The sequence below is a fragment of the Pongo pygmaeus genome, chromosome 2 (assembly GCF_028885625.2).
Source record: "Pongo pygmaeus isolate AG05252 chromosome 2, NHGRI_mPonPyg2-v2.0_pri, whole genome shotgun sequence".
In the NCBI taxonomy this organism is placed as follows: Eukaryota; Metazoa; Chordata; class Mammalia; order Primates; family Hominidae; genus Pongo; species Pongo pygmaeus.
Window position 1 is genome coordinate 105,065,751 of NC_085930.1, and position 21,357 is coordinate 105,087,107.

The 21,357-nt window shown below is 52.2% G+C and overlaps 1 protein-coding gene across 5 annotated transcripts in view; it reads left to right on the forward strand.

Annotated features, from left to right (window-relative positions):
* Positions 1 to 280: 280 nt before the first annotated feature.
* The window catches only part of PFKFB4 (6-phosphofructo-2-kinase/fructose-2,6-biphosphatase 4), a 38,063-nt gene continuing 16,986 nt past the window's right edge, over positions 281 to 21,357 (forward strand). Inside the window, exons 1-9 of one of the 5 annotated variants that reach the window (XM_054481764.2) lie at positions 281 to 480; positions 6,899 to 7,015; positions 7,173 to 7,269; positions 13,554 to 13,620; positions 17,117 to 17,191; positions 17,568 to 17,624; positions 18,258 to 18,379; positions 20,406 to 20,613; positions 21,211 to 21,357. In XM_054481764.2, coding sequence (XP_054337739.1) covers positions 384 to 480; positions 6,899 to 7,015; positions 7,173 to 7,269; positions 13,554 to 13,620; positions 17,117 to 17,191; positions 17,568 to 17,624; positions 18,258 to 18,379; positions 20,406 to 20,613; positions 21,211 to 21,357 — 987 coding nt within the window. In that variant the 5' untranslated portion in view covers positions 281 to 383. Of the gene's footprint in view, positions 481 to 6,898; positions 7,016 to 7,172; positions 7,270 to 8,474; positions 8,603 to 13,553; positions 13,898 to 17,116; positions 17,192 to 17,567; positions 17,625 to 18,257; positions 18,380 to 20,405; positions 20,614 to 21,210 lie in introns of those variants that run through there. The other 4 variants (XM_054481765.2, XM_054481766.2, XM_054481768.2 and 1 more) reach the window with 4 other exon arrangements.

Here is a 21,357-nt window from a genome sequence, read left to right on the forward strand (position 1 = left end):
TGGGGCCTATGCAAATCAGCGCGGGCAGGTTGGGAGCGCTGAGTTTGCGCATCCGGGGCGGGCCTGCACAATCCGGGCCTTGAACTGGGGCGGGGCCAGTACAATCCGGAGTTGAGCATGCGCATTCTCGATCCTGGCCTGAAGAACTGGGCCCACTTGTTCCAAAACGGGCGGGTAGGTGAGTTGGGCATGCGTGGTCGGAGGCCGGGCACTTTTCAGCTGGGGCGGAGCCTACTCATTCTGGGGCGGGGCCTGCGGGAAGATAGACATGGGCCGTCGCGGCTTGAGGAGGGGCGGGGCCCAAGGGGCGGGACCTCGGGTGGCCCGAGGTGGCCCGGCTGCTGGGTTGGAAGCGGCGCAGTCCGACTCATCTCGGCCCCGGGATGGCGTCCCCACGGGAATTGACACAGAACCCCCTGAAGAAGATCTGGATGCCATACAGCAATGGGCGGCCCGCTCTGCACGCTTGCCAGCGCGGTGGTGAGGCGGGGTCCTCCGGGAGGGGGTGGGAGGTGCACCGGGATGGGTGGGTAGGGCGGCCTGGGCGGGGGTCTCGCATGGAGAAGGGGCGGGAGACAGATGGGGAACCGGGGACAGGTGAGGGTGTCGTGACTGGGGAGGCTGCTGGGGACAGGTGAGGCGGTCGTGACAGTGGTGGGCCAGAGATAGGTGTGGCAGAGCAGGGGGCGGGGACAGGTGTGTGGGGGCATATCGGCTTGGCGGTGGCTAGGTCTGGCCACCATCACCTCGGGGAGGGCTCTGGCCCCCTCGCTTCCCACTCCAATCCCCATCGCCCCCAGCCTGGGGAGGACCCTGTGGGCACCCCAGGCCCTTCCCTCTCTCCTGGCCAAGGAGTGTGGGCCGGGTTGTTGGACTGGAACTGAGCTGTGTGGCCCTAGGTGAATTACTTGGCCTCTCTGAGCCCAGAACTTTCAAAGGTGGGCTAGTTTTCCAACAGGAGGAAGGGTGCCTCTTAGCCTTAAAGCTGAGCTTGGGCAGGAGTTTCAGCACAGATGTGCTCAGGATAGAGACAGAAAAGTATGCCATGTGGGCCTGTGTCTGTGTCCCGGGACATGTAAGTATCCACCTGGGGTCATGGGTGTACAGTAAAACTGGAGAGTGAAACAGCTAGGAGAATTCTGAAATTCATGGAATTGTTAAGGGGCTCACCTCTCCTAGGGTCCCAGGTGTTTAAACTGCTTCCTTGAGTTTCTGCCTGTCCTTAAATGAGATGGCAGTTTTTTGTTTTTTTTTTTTTAAGAGATGAGTCTCGCTCAGTGGCCCAAGCTGGAGCAAGTGCAGTGGCGGGATCATAGTTCACTCCAGCCACGACCTTCTGGGCTCAAGCAATCCTCCCACCTCAACCTCCCGATTAGCTGGGATTATAGGTGTGCCACCACACCCAGCTTTTTTTTTTTTTTTTTCTTTTTTTTGTAGAGACAGGGTCTTGCTATGTTGTCTGGGCTGGTCTCCAACTCATTGCTTCAAGTGGATCCTCTGGCCTCGGCCTTCGGAAGTGTTGAGATTACAGGCGTGGGTCCTGGCCTGCAACTTTTTTATTACCAGGAAAAAGAAAGATTTGTTTTAGGAGTAACTGAAACATTGTAATGAATTTACAGCTTGTCCAGGACCTCAGAGAACATCTAGTTTAACAGACAGTGAAATGGAGATCAGGAGATTGAGTGACATGCCTGGGTCTCCGTGTGATCCTGCCTCTGCTTATGTATGATAAGCAAGGGGAGAGTTCTTTGTGTTCATCCTGCTGCAGCAGCCTGGGGCCATGGCTTTGATCATGATATGAGTCCTGGGGGAAGGGTGTGTGTATTTCTGGCCACACTGTGAGTCCTGGTAGGGGAGGGCCATGTTTCTGACCAGACCAAGTGGTGGTAACTCATGGCTTTGATTGTGATGTAGGTCCTGGTGGGGCTGTGGCTGTCTACAATGCACACTCAGTCCTGAGGGCTATGGCCACCCCTCCTTTGAGACTCTTCTGGAGGTGGGGAGGCTGAGCCAGTCTGTGTTATTAGGGCTGTGTGGTCCTGACTTAGGGGGTGGCTGCTATTACTACATAGAGGAAAGGAGTGAGGACCTGGACTTTTTTGTTTTTTTTTTGAGACGGAGTTTCACTCTTGTTGCCCAGGTTGTAGTGCAGTGGTCCTATCTCAGCTCACTGCAACCTCTGCCTCCTGCATTCAAGCAATTCTCCTGCCTCAGCCTTCCAAGTTGCTGGGATTACAGGCATGCGCCACCATGGCCGGCTAATTTTGTATTTTTAGTAGAGATGGAGTTTCACCATGTTGGCCAGGCTGGTCTTGAATTCCTTATCTCTAATGATCTGCCCCCCTTGGCCTCCCAAAAGTGTTGGGATTACAGGCATGAGCTGCCATGCCCAGCCAAGTCTGTGAGCCTTTAAGGAGTAGGTCCTCAATAAGCGGAGGCAGGGTATTCTGTCATTACTACCATTCTTTCTTTGCTTCTCACTATGTCTGAGTCAGGGATTGATGCATCAGCTCCAAGCCAACCCCCCGTTACAGGTGAGAGGAAGCTGAGGCCCAATGGGAAGGTCTCATAGCTCCTGAGGCAGGACCTGTATTTCTCCAGGCTCTAAGTGTGGAACTGAAATGTGGCTCTGGCCTGAGCTGAGGGGCTCGTGCCATCACAGTGTCTCAGGGTGTTGGGGTAGGCTGGGTTCTAGGTCCGCACTTTTTCCTGGAGGAGGAGGTAGCACCTGAGAGGCCAAAGATGAGACCTGCAGGTTGTGTGGGGATTTGGGCCTCAGGGTTCACAGCAGGGAGTGGGTAAGCAGTGAAGGAACATGGAACCTGCCCATGCAGCACCTCTAGCTCCCAGTGCCTACATTTGGGCAACATTTTACCCTTTGCATAGTAGACTTGTAGGTTGAGTGACTGCAAGGACAGTCTGGACCCGGAAGGCGTGGGTGGGGCTGGAAGCGGATTTGGTCCCAGGGCTTTGTGAGGAGGAAGAAGCAGGACCCACTGCTGGTCTGTGCTTTGTACTGGGTTTTCTCTGGAGTCTAGTCCCCAGATCCTCAGGGCACTAGGGGCCGGTGGACTGAGGGATGTACTGTGCCTCCTCCACTCCCACAGGCACACCCCCACTTGATAAAATTTGAAGCCACACCTGAGGGCTGGGAGGCTTTTACCTTTCCCATCATTGGCCTCCAAGCTCAGACCTGGAGGAACTCTGGGGGCAGGTGGGGCAAGAGCTGACTCAGGAAGGACTGCAGAAAGGACGGTGTTTGATGGCTTTTCTCAGCTGAAAGGTGGCAAGACTCTTCCTGGGTAAGGACATGACTGGTGTGTGCACAGGGCAACAGGAGAGATGACTTTCAGTCCCCTCTGAACAGGGCCTCCATGGCACATTACTTTATTTTAAAGAGCTCTTCCTTCCCCAGCCTGGCCTAAGGAGGTGAGAGCAGTTGCAGTTCAGGAGTCAATTCTGGCACCCCCTCCAGGGACTTGTGGCTGCTCCTCGGGTAGAAGTAACGGAACATAGATACTACCCGTTGCCAGGCATGTCTGAGGCCCCTTGGGCCCCTTCGCTCCTAGAGCTCATGGGGCCTGCAGCGAATTTACAGGAAAGGAACCCATGAGGGAAGTTGGGCCGACATGTCTTCACATTTCCTTCCGCACATGCTCAATGTTATAAACAGTGTGTTCTTTTTTTTTTTGGAGACAGTCTCACTTTGTCCCCCAGGCTGGAGTGCAGTGGCACAATCTTGGCTCACTGCAACCTCTGCCTCCTGTGTTAAAGCAATTCTCCTGTCTCAGCCTCCCGAGTAGCTGGGATTACTGGTGTGCAGCACCACACCCGGCTAATTTTTGTATTTTTAGTAGAGACTGGGTTTCGCCATGTTGGCCAAGCTGGTCTCGAACTCCTGACCTCAGGTGATCTGCCCGCCTCGGCCTCCCAAAGTGCTGGGATTACAGGCATGTGCCATCACGCCCAGCTATAAACAGTGTGTTCTGCTGTCCTGTTTGCTCGGTGTCAGGGTCCTGTGGGCTCAGAGCCACAGGTGCAGCCGCGCACCCAGCCCGCTTAGTCCACGTGCTCTGTTTCAAGGGCTGCAATGTGTTCCCTCCTTGTTGTGCCTCAGTTGGCAATTTCTCATGGCTGGAATTTCCCAGTGTTTTGCTATGGTAAGCAGAGCTGTTGTGATACACTTGAACTTTGGTTTTCTTTTGGGTCATTTCCTTGGGAGCTTATCTTGGGGAGCAGAGGAGATAGGTAATTTATTGCCTTGTTTTGCACCCAGGCCTGATTTGCTGCCCTGCCTGCCCACCTTGTGCTGTGCATGTGGGTGGAAGGGGGGAAGGGAAATGTCACCAAATGCCTTGGGAGGAGGCTGGAGCTGTCTCTGGGAAAATAGGAGATGTGGAGAGGGAGTGCAGATCCCCAGTCCTGAGGTTGTGGGAGTCCCTGAAGGAGCAGTTGGGGGGGTGGCCCCATCAGCGGGAGCAGGGTAGATGCAGGATTTCCTCCTGCTTAGCAGCTGTTGCACTGCCCTTGGTTGCTTGAGAGCCTGGCCACCTGGCTGGGAACTATGCCAACAATGCGGGCCTCAGCTGTCCACCGGCCCTGAGGAGGCAAGGCCTTGCCTAACTTGTTTTCCTCTCACCTTAGCTAATACTGAGAGTTCTCTGCACGTTTCTTCACTCTCACTCAGTCAGCCTGTTTCATGGGGTCTCCTCCTTCCTGCCCCTGAGGCTCACCGTTTGGGTCACCTTTAAACAAGGGGCATGCACAGGAGTGATGGAGCCCCCACTGGCAAGCAAGGCCCTTTGTTTCTCTGCAGGGCCTGCCTGGGGCCAGGCCACCGCCTCCATGCCCTGAGTCCCAAGGGCAGTCGATGCTGAGGTACACCTATGGCTTTAGCTCAGTATCTGCCAGGGTAGGACAGAGGGCACAGCCTCCCAGACGTGCCCAGGCTCTTGGATAGCACTAGGCTTCTCTGAGGGATGATTGCGCCATTTTACAGCTGGGGACACCGAGGCTCAGAGTTCCCAATGAGTGTCAGACTCAAGATGGCAACCCAGGCCTGACTCCTGACCCCCCGCGGAAGTGCTTCTGGGGCCTCTGTGCTCTGAGGGAAACAACTTGTTGGTGGGGACAGTCTGTCTAGGCAACCAGGTGAAGGCACTTGCAGAACCAAGAAGAGGGGCAGTGACAGGTCCCCACATCTGCTCCTCTGCCTGTCTGCTGTGGTTTTACCTGACCCAGGTCCTAAGGATGAGGAAAAGGAAGCTTCCTGAGGCTTCTGACATGAGACCGTGTTTGATGGCATTGGAAACTGAGCTGAGGGCTGGGCTCACGCCTGTAATCCTAGTACTTTGGGAGGATGAGGCAGGCAGATCACCTGAGGTCAGGAATTTGAGACCAGCCTGACCAACATAATGAAATCCTGTCTCTACTGAAAATACAAAAATTAGCCAGGTGTGGTGGCATGTGCTTGTAATCCCAGCTACTTGAGAGGCTGAGGCACGAGAATTGCTTGAACCCAGGAGGCAGAGGTTGCAGTGAGCTGGGTACCACTGTACTCCAGCGCTCCAGCCTGGGCAAGGGCGACAGAGCGAGACTCCGTCTCAAAAAAAAAAAAAGAAGGCAGGGGGTGATGGCCCACGCCTGTAATCCCAGCACTTTGGGAGGCCCAGGCGGACGGATCACCTGAGGTCAGGAGTTTTGAGACCAGCCTGACCAACATGCCGAAACTCCGTCTCTACTGAAAATACAAAAATTAGCCAGGTATGGTGGCGGGTGCCTGTAATCCCAGATACTCGGGAGGCTGAGGCAGGAGAATCGCTTGAACCTGGGAGGTGGAAGTTGCAGTGAGCTAAGATCGCACCACTGCCCTCCAGCCTGGGCGACAGAGTGACACTCCGTCTCAAAAAAAAAAAAAAAAAAAGAAAACCGAGCTGGGTCCCATGAGATGAAGCTGGCAGTTCTTCTGCCTTGGTATCTATTCTAGCCAGCTGGGGATATAGGGGGCTGTATTCAGATCCTTCCATGCCTCTGGCCTGGCATCTTCTCTGGCTGGCACACTGACCTGTGGCACATGGATGGTGGTGGGTGGACTATCAGAGGGACTGTCCTTGTGGGCATCAGTCTGGGTCTCTGGTCTCAACCCCTTGTGGTCCTTACCCTGAGAGACTTCTAGATGCCTCCCTCCCTGATCCTGCCCACAGTTCCCAAGCACCAACGCTATGTCAGGCCCCAGGGTCCTAAAGGGCTCAGATACCACAGGGCTTCTTCTGCTGTAAGTGATCAGTCTAGAGAGAAGAGTGTCATTAGTGAGGTGACCAGGATTGAGGGTGAGGGGTGTTCCCGGTGGCCATGGAGATGCCTTGGGGAAAGGACTCGTTGAGGAAGTGACTTTTGAGCTGGGCTTCGTATGATGAAAAGAAGTTCACCACGGGGAGGGCATGCGGTGGGGCTATGTGTTCTGGGAGCACTGAGTGATGGATGGGGTGGGAGAGATGTAAAAAGGTTAGGGTATGGATTCCTGGATGACAGAGGCAGGGTGTTGATTACCCTGCTGGATTTTGGTCCTGTCCTTCATGCGGTGGGGACCCCCCTAGCCATGTTTAGCCAGTGGCAAGTTCCGTTGACTTTATACCTGGTGGTGCATATCAGGATGAAAAGGGCTGGAGAGATCCCATTGTGTCTGCCAGAGCCCAGCCTGGGGAAGGGGGACATGCCAACGGTGGCTTGAAACCAGCATCTGGGGCCACTCTGGGAGCTGTGTGGGGATGCTAGGAAGCCAAGAAGATACGTCTGGTGCCAGTCCCATGCCCTGAGGCTGAGAGACCACAGGCTGAGAGGGAGGGGTGCGCTGGGAGGGTCCCAGCCCTCATCTGACACTGTGCTGCTTGCCTTTTAGTGTGCATGACCAACTGCCCAACGCTTATTGTCATGGTGGGCCTGCCCGCCAGGGGCAAGACCTACATCTCCAAGAAGCTGACTCGATACCTGAACTGGATTGGTGTGCCCACTCGGGGTGAGGCTTAGCCCCAGCTGTCTAAGGGGAGCTTTGTGGGGCATGACGCAGAGAATAGAGAAGGCCTATTCTCTATTATTTGGCCTGGGGTTGGGTCAAGGTCAGGGTTGGTAGGGGTTGCTGTTGCTGTGAAAGCTGAGCCTCTCCTTCCCGCCAGAGTTCAATGTTGGCCAGTATCGCCGGGACATGGTCAAGACCTACAAATCTTTCGAATTTTTTCTCCCCGACAATGAAGAGGGCCTGAAAATCAGGAAGTAAGTATATGTGTTGGGTGTAGGGGGAGAGGTTGCTGGGGGACCCAGTGTGGAGAAAGCTAACACATTACTGACCATTTACTGAGAAGCCCCTGGAGTGGAGCTGCTGGTGAATGACTGAGCTACTCCTGAGCCCTGGCCTAGCGCAGCCCTGACAGCTGTGTGACAGGGCTGTGTGACAAGGCTGGTCTCTGGATCTCTCAGGATGTGATGGGTTTGGGGATGAGAGGAGAGGGTGTGTTGTGTGGCCTTCTGGTAGCTGGGCCATTCCTGCCCTGGGGTTAAGGAGCCCTTGGGAAGGACAGAGCTTCAGAGAGGTAGGAGGGGCTCAGCCCACGCAGGTCAGGTCGTTGGAGCTGCTGCCTGGAGGTCATGCTCGCTCACCCCAGCCTCCCGTGGGGATGGCTGCTGCTGGGGAAGGGAACTTGAGTGAGTGCAGGCATACAGGCCTTAGTGATGGAGCTGGGGGTGGGGGATTGCCTCCCTTGCCCCAGGATAAGCTCTCTCCTGTGTATTTGGAGCATGTTCTTGGTGTGTGATTGCTGGTGTGATTGGCTTTGCATTGACATCTCCTAGATGCTGCTGGGTGAGTCGTTCACACTTCTGCTGTTATTCTTGAGCTAGAAATGTGTATATGCTACCCCCCCCACCCCCAACAACTTTTAGACTTGAACTGAGTCCTTTCTTCAAGGAACTGAGCACCAGCTGGTGGTCTGAGCAGCCATGCTGTGCTTTTCTCAGGAGGTGTTAGCTGGGGGCTTGAGAAGCCCCTTATCATCCTAGGGTGGCAGAGACTTGCTCTTGGCCCAGCCATCAGGATAGGGCAGTGAGCAGAGGTTGACCCAGCTCTAGTGACTTCCCCAAATCAAGCCCAGCCCCAGGCCAGAGGCTACCAGGCTGCCACTGGGGTCCACACTAGGCTACCTGTTCCTTCTCTGGCCACCAGGGAGCAGGAACTCCCTGCTGTGGGGCTTGGACCTTCAGACCGGAGACTGCCTTTGTTCTTGCATCAGTGTGGCTGGGCCAGGCTGTGGCACCAAGAAGGGAAGGGGAGCCTGATATTCAGGTTTCTGTGGCCAAATTGTGGGTAAAAATCAAGGCTGGACCCTCTGGTTATATTGAGCCAGATAAAAAGTAGGGGACTAATGTCTGAACCTACCGTGTGCTGGGTTCTTGATGCCCATTGTCACCCCCTACTTTTACAGATGAGGAAACTGAGGCTCAGACAGGCCAGGAGTCTCGCACAAAATAGCAAGTTTACATCAGCGCCCAGACTTGAATCTAAGCCCATCCACCGCTAAAAAGTGTCCATCATTCCAATATTCCTCAATAGGTAGGTCAAGGAACATCAAATGCAAATTTTATTTATTTATTTTAAAAATTATTATTATTTTTGTGTGTGTGTGATGGAGTCTCACTCTGTCGCCCAGGCTGGAATATAGTGGTGCAATCTCAGCTCACTGCAACCTCCGCCTCCCAGGTTCAATCAATTCTCCTGCCTCAGCCAACAGCCCCAAGCTGTGGACGCTGATAGCCTAGCCTGTCTGATCTTCCCAGCAGCTTCTGTGGTGGGCGGTGCCTCACTTTTCCAGATGCTGGGACCAAGGCCAGAAAGTGATGGGGGTGCCTTGGGTCACTCAGGGTTTGAATTTGAAGTCCGTCCTGTCTGAATCCATAGTGTTTGTGGGGAGAGTCTGCCAGCCGTTCCACTCTGGCTGTCCCCGTAAGGTAGGGATATTTGGGATTAATTCAAATGAAGAGACCTAGACTCAGAGAGGTTGGGAAGCTAGTCCAAGGTCACCCTGTAACAGAAGCTGGGGACAGGCTCATTGCTGCCTTTCTACAGGCATACCCTCTGGCTGCCCTAGAAACCCTCTCTCCTGTATCCGAATCCTGGCTCTGGCTGGGCCACAGGGCCATTTCCTATTCATCAGCCCAAAATTTCCCAATTAGCAAAATAAAAGGACCAGAGTTTTTAAAATGGAAAACCTGGGAAGAGACAGCTGCGTTTCCCAGAGGCCCAGTTACCCACACAGTGTTGAGGTCCATCTCTGACAATGGACACAGCAGAAGATCTAGAAAAGTGCATGCAAGGCTGGGTGCAGTGATTCATGCCTGTAATCCCAGCACTTTGGGAGGCTGAGGCGGGTGGATCACTTGAGGCCAGGAGTTTGAGACCAGCCTGGCCAACATGGCAAAACACCATCTCTACTAAAATTACAAAAATTAGCTACATGTGGTGGGGCGCCTGTCATCCCAGCTACATCAGGAGGCTGAGGCATGAGAATTGCTTGAATCTGGGAGGTGGAGGTTGCAATGAGCCAAGATTGTGTCTCTGTGTTCCAGCCTAGGCGACAGAGTAAGACTCTTCTCTCAAAAAAAGTGTATGCAAGGGCATAAGTACACATATTCTAAACAGGCACACTCATACTCCTGCACACAGTCCTATACCACACACAAGCCCCCTATGCACACACACAGGTGGGCACATGCACGCATGTGCATACCTCATAGGCACACATCCGGACATGCATATACCATATGTACAGGGTACATACACATGCACACCCCCTGTGTACACAGTCACATTATACATGAGGGTATATGTACATGTGTGGGCACCTACACATATAAATGCTTGGGCTCACTTAAGCCACACATAATTCAAGGGCCATTACACACATGCAGGCGCACATGTTCTCACCCTGTATATACACACACACCTGAGCACGCTCATACATGGTGTGTTGGGGGTCCCCAAGACTGCCCTCAGGTTCAGTGATTTGCTAGGGTGACTCCCAGGACTTGGCATATAGCTGGACTCATGGCTAAGACTTAGTACGGCAAAATGACACAAAGCAAAATCAGAAAAAGGGGCCTGGGGTGAAGTCCAAAGGAAACCAGGAGCGAGCATCAAGATTTTCTCCCCATGGAGTCACACAAGACTCACTTAATTCCTCCTGCATCGAATTGTGAGAACACGTGTAAAATGTTGTCTGCCAGGGAAGTTCATCAGAGACTCAACGACCAAGGTTTTTATTGGGGGCTGGTCACATAGGCACCCTGTGCCTAGCATGTACCAAAATTCCAGACTCCCAGAAGGAAAGCAGATAATCAACATAAAGCATGTTGTTTGTATAAACAATCTATGCACAGTGAGCTCCTCTTATAATTCAGGAAAAGTTTCATATCACTAGAGGGAACTGTTTACCATCAAGTTCCCCGACCCTGGCCAAGGGCCAACCTCACAAGCAGGCCTTTCGAAGGGGACCATTCTCACACCTGCTGTGTTAACTCTTCCACACACATGCAGTCACCCACTACACATGAAGGTGGGTGCACACACACATGCATACCTCAGAGGCATATGTGTGGGCACATATACACTTGTGTTCACCTGTATGCACATGTGGATCTGTGCACATGTACACACCAAGCATGATCTCATATGTTCTCACACAGTCACATGGCACATGAAGACATGTAGACACACACACCATGTGTACACACATGGTCACCCCCACATGCATACTCTGTATGTGCTTGGACACACACGCACAAAAACTTATACACATGGGTGCATGCACACACATCCTGTGTGCACACATGTGGGCACACTCATTCATACCTGTGCCCATTTAGTCACATACTGCACATAGGGATTGTGCACGCTCATGTGTGTATGCACTTGTGCTCATACATGGGCCCAGGGAATGCTCACACAGGTACACTCACAGATTTACATGTACACACTTGGGCACAACACACACATACCCACCCACACATGTGGATTCATGCACATATGCATCTCTTCACCCCATTCACACTCTCTCATACACACACACACACACACGTACACACATGCATGCACACACAGGCTCCCAGGCTCTTCCCTCAGCATCTCTACCGGGGTCCTGAGGTCTCTCCTGCATGGTGGTGTCATGGCCAGAGCAGCCCACAAAAGAGATCTTAGCCCAGAACGTGGGGCTGTAAGGAGAAATGTCCCCACCAATGCCAGTTACCTGGACTCTCAGAATTCAGATGTTTTTGGCATGAGGAAGAAACACTTTGAGGCTTTAACTGAAAGACCCATTGGGGCACAGAAATGGTTACAAGGGCTGGACATAGTAGCTCACGTGTGTAATCCCAATATTTTGGGAGGCTGTGGCGGGAGGATCACTGGAAGCCAGGAGTTAAAGACCAGCCTGGGGAACATAGTGAGACCCTGTCTCTTAAAAAAAAAAAAAAAAAAAAGAAAGAAAATAAATGTCACAAGGAGCTGTAAGAGTAGAGCTCTTTTCAGTGCCCTGGACTCAGCTCTACCACTGATTTCTCTGTGGTTCCCAGATCAGCTTCTGCCTCTGTATTTCAGGCATATCGTCCTGATGAGAGCCCTTTGACTTTGACACGCTGGGAGTTTAAACACAAAATCCAAAGATCAACAAAGCCAGGAGGGCTGGGCACTGTGGCTCATGCTTGTAATCCTAGCACTTGGGAGGCTGAGGAGGGTGGATCACCTGAGCTCAGGAGTTCAAGACCCACATGGCCAACATGGTGAAATCCCATCTCTACTAAAAATACAAAAAATTAGCTGGGTGTGGTGGCACATACCTGTAATCCCAGCTGCTCGGGAGGCTGAGGCAGGATAATTGCTTGAACCCAGGAGGTGGAGGTTGTAGTGAGCTGAGATCACGCCATTGCACTCCAGCCTGGGCAACAAAGTGAGACTCTGTCTCAAAAAACAAAAACAAAAAACAAAAAACACAAAGCTAGGAGATCTAGCTTTACCCTTACATAGAAAAAGGAAAGAAAATAGATAAAAAGGTAATTTATCTATCTCCAGACCTCATAGGATAAATTGATGAGAATAATCCTGGCTGGGCGCAGTGGCTCGCGCCTGTAATCCCAGCACTTTGGGAGGCCAAAGTGGGCAGATCACTTGAAGTCAGGAGTTCGAGACCAGCCTGGCTAACATGGCGAAACCCCATCTCTACTGAAAATACAAAAATTAGTCAGATGTGGTGGCACGTGCCCATAATCCCTGGTACTTGGGTGGCTGAGGCACAAGAATTGCTTGAACCTGGGAGGCGGAGGTTACAGTGAGCTGAGATTGCACCACTGCACTCCAGCCTGGGCAACAGAGAATAAGACTCTTGTCTCAAAAAAAAAAACCAAACAAACAAAAAACAAAACAAACAAACAAAAAACCTTATGTGTCAATCCACTTTGCAGCAATAAATGAAAAGGCTGAGAACTTACAAAGATTGTGTAAGCCTGGGCAACATAGCAAGACCCCATCTCTAAAAGAAATGTAAAGATTAGCCAGGTGTGGTGGCATACCCCTGTAGTTTCAGCTACTCTGGAGGCTGAGGCAGGAAGATTGCTTGAGCCCAGGAGTTTGGACTGCAGTGAGGCATGATCCCACTGCTGCACTCCAGCCTAGGTGGCAGAGTGAGACCTTATCTCAAAAAAAAAAAAAAAAAAAAAAATCTGAAAACTGTATAGTTGTGTTTGGTCATAGGTGGGGGATTCCCATTCTGGAGGGTATGGATATGATAGAAGAAGAGATGCAGAACCCTCACTCAGAAGGGGTGGTTTGGGGAACTCTCTTTCAGGAAAGAAAGTTGAGTATTAAGCCTAACACTGCCCGAGGGCCAGCACTAGTGTTCCTCCCATCCCCACCACCAACTCCTGACATGCACACAAGAAAACGGCTGCTTTTAAAAATGCTTATTTTGAAATACAAAAATTAGCTGGGCGTGATGGTGCACGCCTGTAATCCCAGCTACTCAGTAGGCTGAGGCACAAAAATTGCTTGAAACTGGGCAGAAGTTGCAGTGAGCCGAGATCGCGCCACTGCACTCTAGCCTGGGTGACAGAGCGAGACTCAGTCTCAAAAAAAAAAAAAAAAAAAAAAGGCAAGGGGGGGTGCTTATTTTGTTATTTTTATAATCAGGGAAAATATATGACAATTAGAAATCATGAATATGGCACAATGACAGCATGGATTTGCACACGATGAGAAGATGAGGGAAAATACAGAAACACAGTGCTTAAAAAATGTCCCTAATGGCCAAGAGTGTATAGCCTTCCACCTCACAAGAGCAGAGTTAGCCAAACACTGAACATTATCCCAAGGAAAGAGAAGAGAAACTTTGAAAAGACAGCAAGAGACCTCGGAGCTGTTCCTTCTCCTGTCATGTCTCCTCCTGTTGTGTGTCCCTGGCCACACTCCTGCAGCCAGGGTTGGGTGCTAGGCTGACCCTGTGTTTTCTCTCCTGAAGGCAGTGTGCCCTGGCAGCCCTCCGTGACGTCCGGCGGTTCCTTAGTGAGGAGGGGGGACATGTGGCGGTGAGTGTGACACCCTGGTGACAGCTGGGAGTGACACATGGGAGCCCATCCACATCTGTGCCTTTGCTCATCAGGCATCTGGAGGGGAAGGCAGGGTATGTGTGCCCCAGATGCTCTGGGTGCCAGCCCTTGGGAGGAAGTCTGCAACAGCTATGCAGGAGGAAGCCAGAGACTGGATGTGGGCCAGGAGTTTCCCTCTGGGCATGTGGTGGCTGCATTTGACCCGGCAGGACTTCCCTCTGGATGCTTGTATTCTTGGCCACCCCAGAAGTTACAGGTATCAGGTTGCCTAAGTCTTTAGTAAATGTGATTTCTCCTGGTGTGGGGAGAATCCTGCCCAGCATTACTGGTTGTTGTAGGAACCCACTGAATCCTGGGTTAAGGGGATTCCACCTGTGTGTGGGCCCTTCTAGTCAGACGGAAGGGCAGAACAGGGCTGAAGTGGGGTGTCTGTGGGAAACGGCTCTACCCCAACCTTATATAGTCAAACACAGGGGCTGTTCTTTCCCTTCCTTTTTCTTCCTGGAGTCATGCCTTCTGGAGTTCTCTGTCCCCAGCTACAATCTGTGCCTGTAGCACAGTCATTGCCCTTCTCTCTCCTGGGTTGAATGTTCTGCCTGTGGATCACACATCATCCTTTCCTTGACCTACTGATTTGTTTCATTGAAGCACATCCTCCAGTAACTTCCTGAGAAAGGTGCTTGGGGAGGTAAATTGTGTGAGACCTTGCACATCTGAAATGTCTTTTTTCAATCCTTACATTTGATGGTTGGGTATAGAATTCTAGGAGGAAAGTGCTTTTCCCTTAGAACTTCTACAACATCACTCTGATGTCTTATGGCTTCTGGTGTGGCTGTGGAGAAGTCTTATGTCATTCTGATTTGCTGATCTCCCTAAAAGCTTCATCTCTTAGAGGGAGCTGAGAGTTTCTCATGCCCCTTTCTCTTGGGAGGTCTTTAGGGTCTTCAAGGTGATGTGGTTTGTGGTGGGTCTTCTCTCCACCATACATGGTCCTAGGGGGCCCCTTTTCATCATATCATGTTCTCCAGGTCAGGGAAATTGTCATGTATTATTTCTTTGACAAATCACCTCTGCCCCTTTCTGGCAACTCACTCCATCCCTACTCCCATTTTCTGAGCTGCTTTTTCTAGAACTCCTGGTAGCTGCATGCTAACTTGATTCTGATTTTATCTTTTTTCTCTGTATTTTCTTTTCTTTCTTTTTTTTTTTTTTTTTGAGACGGAGTCTCGCTCTGTTGCCCAGGCTGGAGTGCAGTGGTGCGATCTCGGCTCACTACAAGCTCCTCCTCCGGGGTTCACGCCACTCTCCTGCCTCAGCCTCATGAGTAGCTGGGACTACAAGCCCCCGCCACCGTGCCCAGCTAATTTTTTGTATTTTTAGTAGAGACAGGGTTTCACCGTGGTCTCGATCTCCTGACCTCATGATCCACCTGCCTCGGCCTCCCAAAGTGCTGGGATTACAGGCGTGAGCCACCGCGCCCGGGCTTTCTCTTTATTTTCTCTCTTTGTTTTTTGTTTTTTTTTTTTGTCTTTTGTTTTTTGTTTTTGTTTTATCTTACAAGTATATGAGTGGTGTTGTTTTTTTTTTCCCTTGAGACATGGTCTTGCTCTGTTGCCCAGGCTGGAGTGTAGTGGCTCAATCACAGCTCACTGCGGCCTGTCTCCTAGGCTTAGGTGATCCTCCCACCTCAGCCTCCTGAGTAGCTGGGACTACAGGCACGTGCCACCATGCTTGGCTAATTCTTGTATTTTTCATAGAGACAGGGTTTCACCTTATTGAGCAGGCTGGTCTCAAGCTCCTGGTCTCAAGCAGTTTGCCTGCTCCAGCCTCCGAAAGTGCTGGGATTACAGGCGTAAGCCACCGCACCTGGCCCAAATTTATTTATTTTTGTTTGTTTGATTTAGTTTCTGTTTTTCTTGTTAAAGGTTTTGCTGGAGTGTCCAGTGAGCCCTGGCTGGATGCCCTTTTTTAAAAAGTGATGCTGGGCTGACATGGTGGCTCATGCCTGTAATCCCAGCACTTTGGGAGGCTGAGGCAGGAGGATTGCTTGAGCCCAAGAGTTTGAGACCAGCCTACATAGCGAGACTCTGTGTCTACAGAAAAATTTTTAAATTAGCCAGGTGTGGGCCGGGTGTGGTGGCTCACACCTGTAATCCCAGCACTTTGGGAGGCTGAGGCGGGCGGATCACAACGTCAGGAGATCAAGACCATCCTGGCTAACACAGTAAAACTCCATCTCTACTAAAAAAATACAAAAAATTAGCCGGGCGTTGTGGCAGGCGCTTGTAGTCCCAGCTACTCGGGAGGCTGAGGCAGGGGAATGCCGTGAACCTGGGAGGCGGATGGGAGGCTGAGGCAGGAGAATGACATGAACCTGGGAGACAGCTTGCAGCGAGCTGAGATCGTGCCACTGCACTCCAGCCTGGGCAACAGAGCAAGACTCCGTCTCAAAAAAAAAAAAAAAAAAAAAATTAACCAGGTATGGTGGTACATGCCTGTAATCCCAGCTACTTGGGAGGCTGAGGAGAAAGAATCACTTAAGCCCAGGAGGTTGAGGCTGCAGTGAGCTATGATTGCTCCACTACGCTCCAGCCTGGGTGACAGAGTAAGACCCTGTCTCAAAAAAATTTTTTTTAAATAAAAACAAAAAAATGATGCTGTAACCGAGGTGTGGTGCACACTTGTAGTCCCAGCTACTCAGGAGGCTACTCAGAGGATGCTTGTGCAGGCCCCAGGTACTTCTCAAAGAGCTCCAGATGGGTCAGTGCCCAGCTGGATGGGGTTGGGAAGGGGGCCTGGGCCTCCAGCTCTTCTTTATCAGCCAGCCGGTCCTCCCATTTCCTCCCCACCTTTGTCCCTTTTCTTAGCAATGCCAGCGCACCCTCCTGAGTGCTCTGGTCCTGCGCAGGTGGTGTGCTCTGGTTGGTGAGCACCTGTGTTTGGTTTCCTGCATGACTCTGAGTCCGTCACCATGGATCTCTCTGACAGAATTGTGTTGATGTCTCCATCTCCTGTCGTCTCCTTTTTCTCCTGTCGTCTCCTTTTTCTCCTGTCGTCTCTTTTTCTCTTTATCCTTCTGTTCCCATTTTACTGGGGTGTCAGGATGGGGTAGAAATAAACATAGGTTCAGTTTACCAGGTTTAACTGGTTTCACTGCAATTCCTGTTGGTCAAACACAAACTGAGTGCCCACTGTGTGCAGAGCAGCACTGAGTAGGTTCTTCTGTGCCAAGGGTCTGCTCCCCTGCTGGGAGCACAGGCATCCTCTCCTTCTAACTTCCTTGGGGCATTCTCTCCAAGGAAGGGGAGGGCCAGCCCAGCCGTTGCAAGTCTGAAGGAGACTGGCCAGGTAGGTGGCCCTGGCAGCAGCTGGTCCTTATGAGAAATCCAGTCCCCAGAGAGCCTGTGCTGTGGCCCTCAGGTGAATCCTTCCTTCCCCAGGGCCAGAGGCTGAGTTAACCCTAGTTTGGTCCTAGGTTTTTGATGCCACAAACACCACCCGAGAACGGAGAGCGACCATCTTTAATTTTGGAGAACAGAATGGCTACAAGGTGAGGCCTCCTTGGCGGAACTGTGGCATGTCCCCTGCCCTCCAGGGCTCCTTTCACCGCCTGCCGATGCATGAGGGGCATGGGGCTGGCATGGCTCCTGAGTGTAATTTGGGATGAGAGGGGCTGTTTCCACCTGGGGTTTGCTTTCCAGAGGGAAGGGCGTTTTGGTGGGAGAGTCTAGGAGAGGGTAGCACCTGCTTTAGCTCCGGACTCCTTGACCCTGCCTCCAGCCCCCTGAAGCAGGGTTTCAGGGCCTGGTTGCTGGTCAGCATGGGCCTCAGGGTATGGAGAGCTCCGAGGAGCAAGGCGGGAGGCCCTGAACATGTCCGTGTTCCTCCCTCCCACCACCCCCCCGGTGCTTCTGGTCCTGCCGCAGACCTTTTTTGTCGAGTCCATCTGTGTGGATCCTGAGGTCATAGCTGCCAACATCGTGGTGAGTAGCATCTGACCTTGTCAGAAGGTCGTGTGTGACAGGGACATCCCTTTTCAGGTTTTGGCTAACCTTAATTTGATCTTGAACCTTGTGGGGGTAGGGAGGAAGTGTAACTTCAAATGCTGGGTCAGGTATGCCTCGCCCTCTGTGGACCACTGTGTGGAAGGCTGGGTGGCTGGTGGACATTCACTCACCCCACCTCCCCCTCGTAACCACCTGGACACTAGGAGAGCACCTTCAGCAGGGGTGGAAGGGTGGGTGAGGGGCATGTTTTATATTTCAGAGAAAGAAAGACTCATTCTTTCCTTCCCCTCCCCCAGTTTATCTGAGGAATGGCCATCTGGGTCTGGGAAAATGAGAGTTCAGGGTGGGGAACGGCCTCCAGGCCTCCCCCGTACCACAAGGATGAGGGACTTCAATCCCTGGATCCTCAGTGATACCCTCTCGGCACTGGTGTGAGAACTCAGACCAGGGAGCTGCTGGACCAGCCCCCACCTCAGCTTCCAGCCTCAGGTTCCTGCACTGGTCTCCGGTGCAACCTCCTCCAGCCCCCTGCCCAGCAGTCTCCTTGGTCTCTGGCCCCGCCTGGCTCCTGACCCTGATATGTCCTTGCTCTGTGCCTGGCTCCGGCAGCAAGTGAAACTGGGCAGCCCTGACTATGTCAACCGCGACAGTGACGAGGCTACGGAGGACTTCATGAGGCGCATTGAGTGCTATGAGAACTCCTACGAGTCGCTAGATGAGGACCTGGATAGGTGAGTCAGGGCAGCGCCGGGCCCTGCAGCTGTGATGGTGGGCGGCAGGGGTCATACTTGGCTGCCTCCTATGGCTCCCCGTGGTGGTGGCTGGAGGACCAAAAAGCAGAGATGGTCTGACCTTTCTTGTTTATTTCCTTGGGGCAGAAATATTTGGTCAGAGGTGACTTGCAGAACACTGGTTACCTCATCCGAAATTCTGCGAGTCAGGATTTTATACTATTCCGTCATGAAATCAAGCCGAATTTCTATGCAGGGGGTCTTAAAGCAGGGGTTGGCAAATATTTTCTGTCAAAGATCAGAGAGTAAATATTTTATTTAGACCTTGGAGGATGTACAGTCTCTGTTGCAGGCACTCTGCTGTCACAGTACAAATGAAACATAGATGATATGTAAATCAATGGGCATAGCTGTGTTCCAGTAAAATTTGATAAAAACAGCCCACGGCTGAGTTCAACTGGCTGGCCACAGTTTACCAAATCCTGTCTTACAGAACACATGCGGCAGTGGCTGGGTAAATAATAATGTAGCCCTTGGTGAAGTATTACAGTCATCATTATAACTCGTCATTGTGGAGAGACATGGGAAAATATAATATTGCATTCAGTGAAAAGGCTGGAATACAAACTTGTGCTTAGGTTCTGTAATTCTAGAAGACTGTGTAATACAGGCCGGGCAGAGTGGCTCATGCCTGTAATCCTAGCACTTTGGGAGGCTGAGGCAGGAGGATTGCTTGAGCCCAGGATTTTGAGACCAGCCTGGGCAACATGGTGAAACCCTGTCTCTACAAAAAATACAAAAATTAGCCTGGCGTGGTGGCACACGCCTGTAGTCCCAGCTACTCGGGAGGCTGAGGTGGGAGAATCACCTAAGCTCAGGGAGGTCAAGGCTGCAGTGAGTTGCAATTGCACCACTGCACTCCAGCCTGGGTGACAGAGTGAGACCCCGTCTCAAAAAAAAAAAAAAAAAAAAAAAGGATGCACATGAACCAAGAAACACAAGCAACTCTGAGATGAATGCTTTTGGGGTGTGCATAGAGCAGTATCCTCAGCTGGGTTCTAGAGCCAGCCCAGGCCGGGCCTGAGCTGAATGGCACCTGCCGCCTGGGCCTCTCTATGCCTTTCATGGTCCCCCAGCACAGCATTTCTCTTCATGGTTCTGTGATGTGATCCATTTGTCTGGAGCTGCTCCTGTTGGATTTGTCAGTAAGCATTGCTCTTGCTTTTATTGGTGGTGTCATCGTGACACCCCCAAACCAAGGTCCCCAGGTCCAGACAGTGAGAGCTCAACTGAGAATATCCAGAGGACTCTCAGCCTGAACCAGAGCCCAACCTGCACCCCCACACTCAGAGACTGATCAATGTGCTGTCCAAGCTGCAGTGCCACACAGGTCCAGGGCGGGGAAAGTGGCTGAGCTGGACTTATCGGCTGCCACCACCAGCACCATCCTCCTGTGCTTCCTGTCTCGTCCACCAGCTGCCCAGGATGGGGTGTGGCAGCTGCTCAGCACACTTCGATGACCAGGACTGGGCTCTAGTGGGAGGAGGTCACTGGGGAAGGAAAGGCCAGGTCCTTGGACAGCTGACCAGGAAGAGTGGGGGTGTGGAGCGTTTGCCAGCTACTCCCAAGTCAACAACCCCTGGGAAAACTGTCTTGGTTCAACTTACAGACAGTGTATTGAGAGCGCGGAGGTAGGCCAACAGGGGCCCCAGGGACACATGAGCAGCGGAGAAAGTCATGATGTGGTATGGCCGACCCCCCACTTTGGATGTCACCTTTGGGAAGCATGATAAGTGACGAGCACCTCCCATCTCCTGTCTCCCACAGGGTTTGCCTGTGCGTCACGTGCACTGGGTTGCTCCCGCGTCACCCCCATCACTCGCACACCAGCTGATGGTCCTGAGGGTTGTAATCTCTGGTAGTCAGAGGTGCAAGGCCTCGCAGCTAGACTCCGTGGCTGGCCAGACGTGCTCTGTGAGAACCCTGGCCACACTCACAGGCCTCTTTCTACCTTCTCTCTGGACAGGGACCTGTCCTATATCAAGATCATGGATGTGGGCCAGAGCTACGTGGTGAACCGTGTGGCTGACCACATCCAGAGCCGCATTGTGTATTACCTCATGAACATCCACGTGACCCCCCGCTCCATCTACCTCTGCCGGCACGGGGAGAGCGAGCTCAACCTTAAGGGCCGGATTGGCGGGGACCCAGGACTGTCCCCTCGGGGCAGGGAGGTCAGTGCATGTGTGCCTGCGTGTGCACACGGGCCTGCATTTGTACCCTGCATGGCTGGGTATATGCATGTGTGAGTGTGCTGGGGCTGGGCTCCCATTCTTTTAATGTGCAGTCGAGGTGAATGACCTTCATTCAGCCTAGAATCTTCCCATCATGTAGGGAAGGTCATCAAGCAACAGGCAAATGCCTGGATCTCTGGTCTCCATGTGAGCTGTCACTCACTGAGCCCCTTTTGTCAGGGGCATGCCACCCTTAGAGTGACCTGAGTCCATGCAGTGTAGCAGATAGCTGTGCCACAGTCCAGGGGAGACCTCAGTGGTCACGTAGCACAGGGCACGTGGTTGTGGGGAGGCAGTGGCCCTGATGAGTCACAGCTGGAACTGTGCTACTGTGCTCAGGGTCTGGGAGGGTGCACAAGAACAGCACTTGTGTTCTTGTGTGTCAGCATGTGTATCATCGACAAGTTAATTCATGCTTTTTACCAAACCTGTAGTGAGTGTTCAAGGCAAGGATAATCTCATGGACCCTGCGGCTATGGGATGCTTTAAGGGCAGCCCAGGACCTGTGGGTCTGAGTTTGCTTATGATGTATTTCAGTTTGCCAAGAGTCTAGCCCAGTTCATCAGTGACCAAAATATCAAGGATCTGAAGGTCTGGACAAGCCAGATGAAGAGGACAATCCAGACGGCTGAGGCGCTGGGTGTGCCCTATGAACAGTGGAAGGTCCTCAACGAGATCGATGCG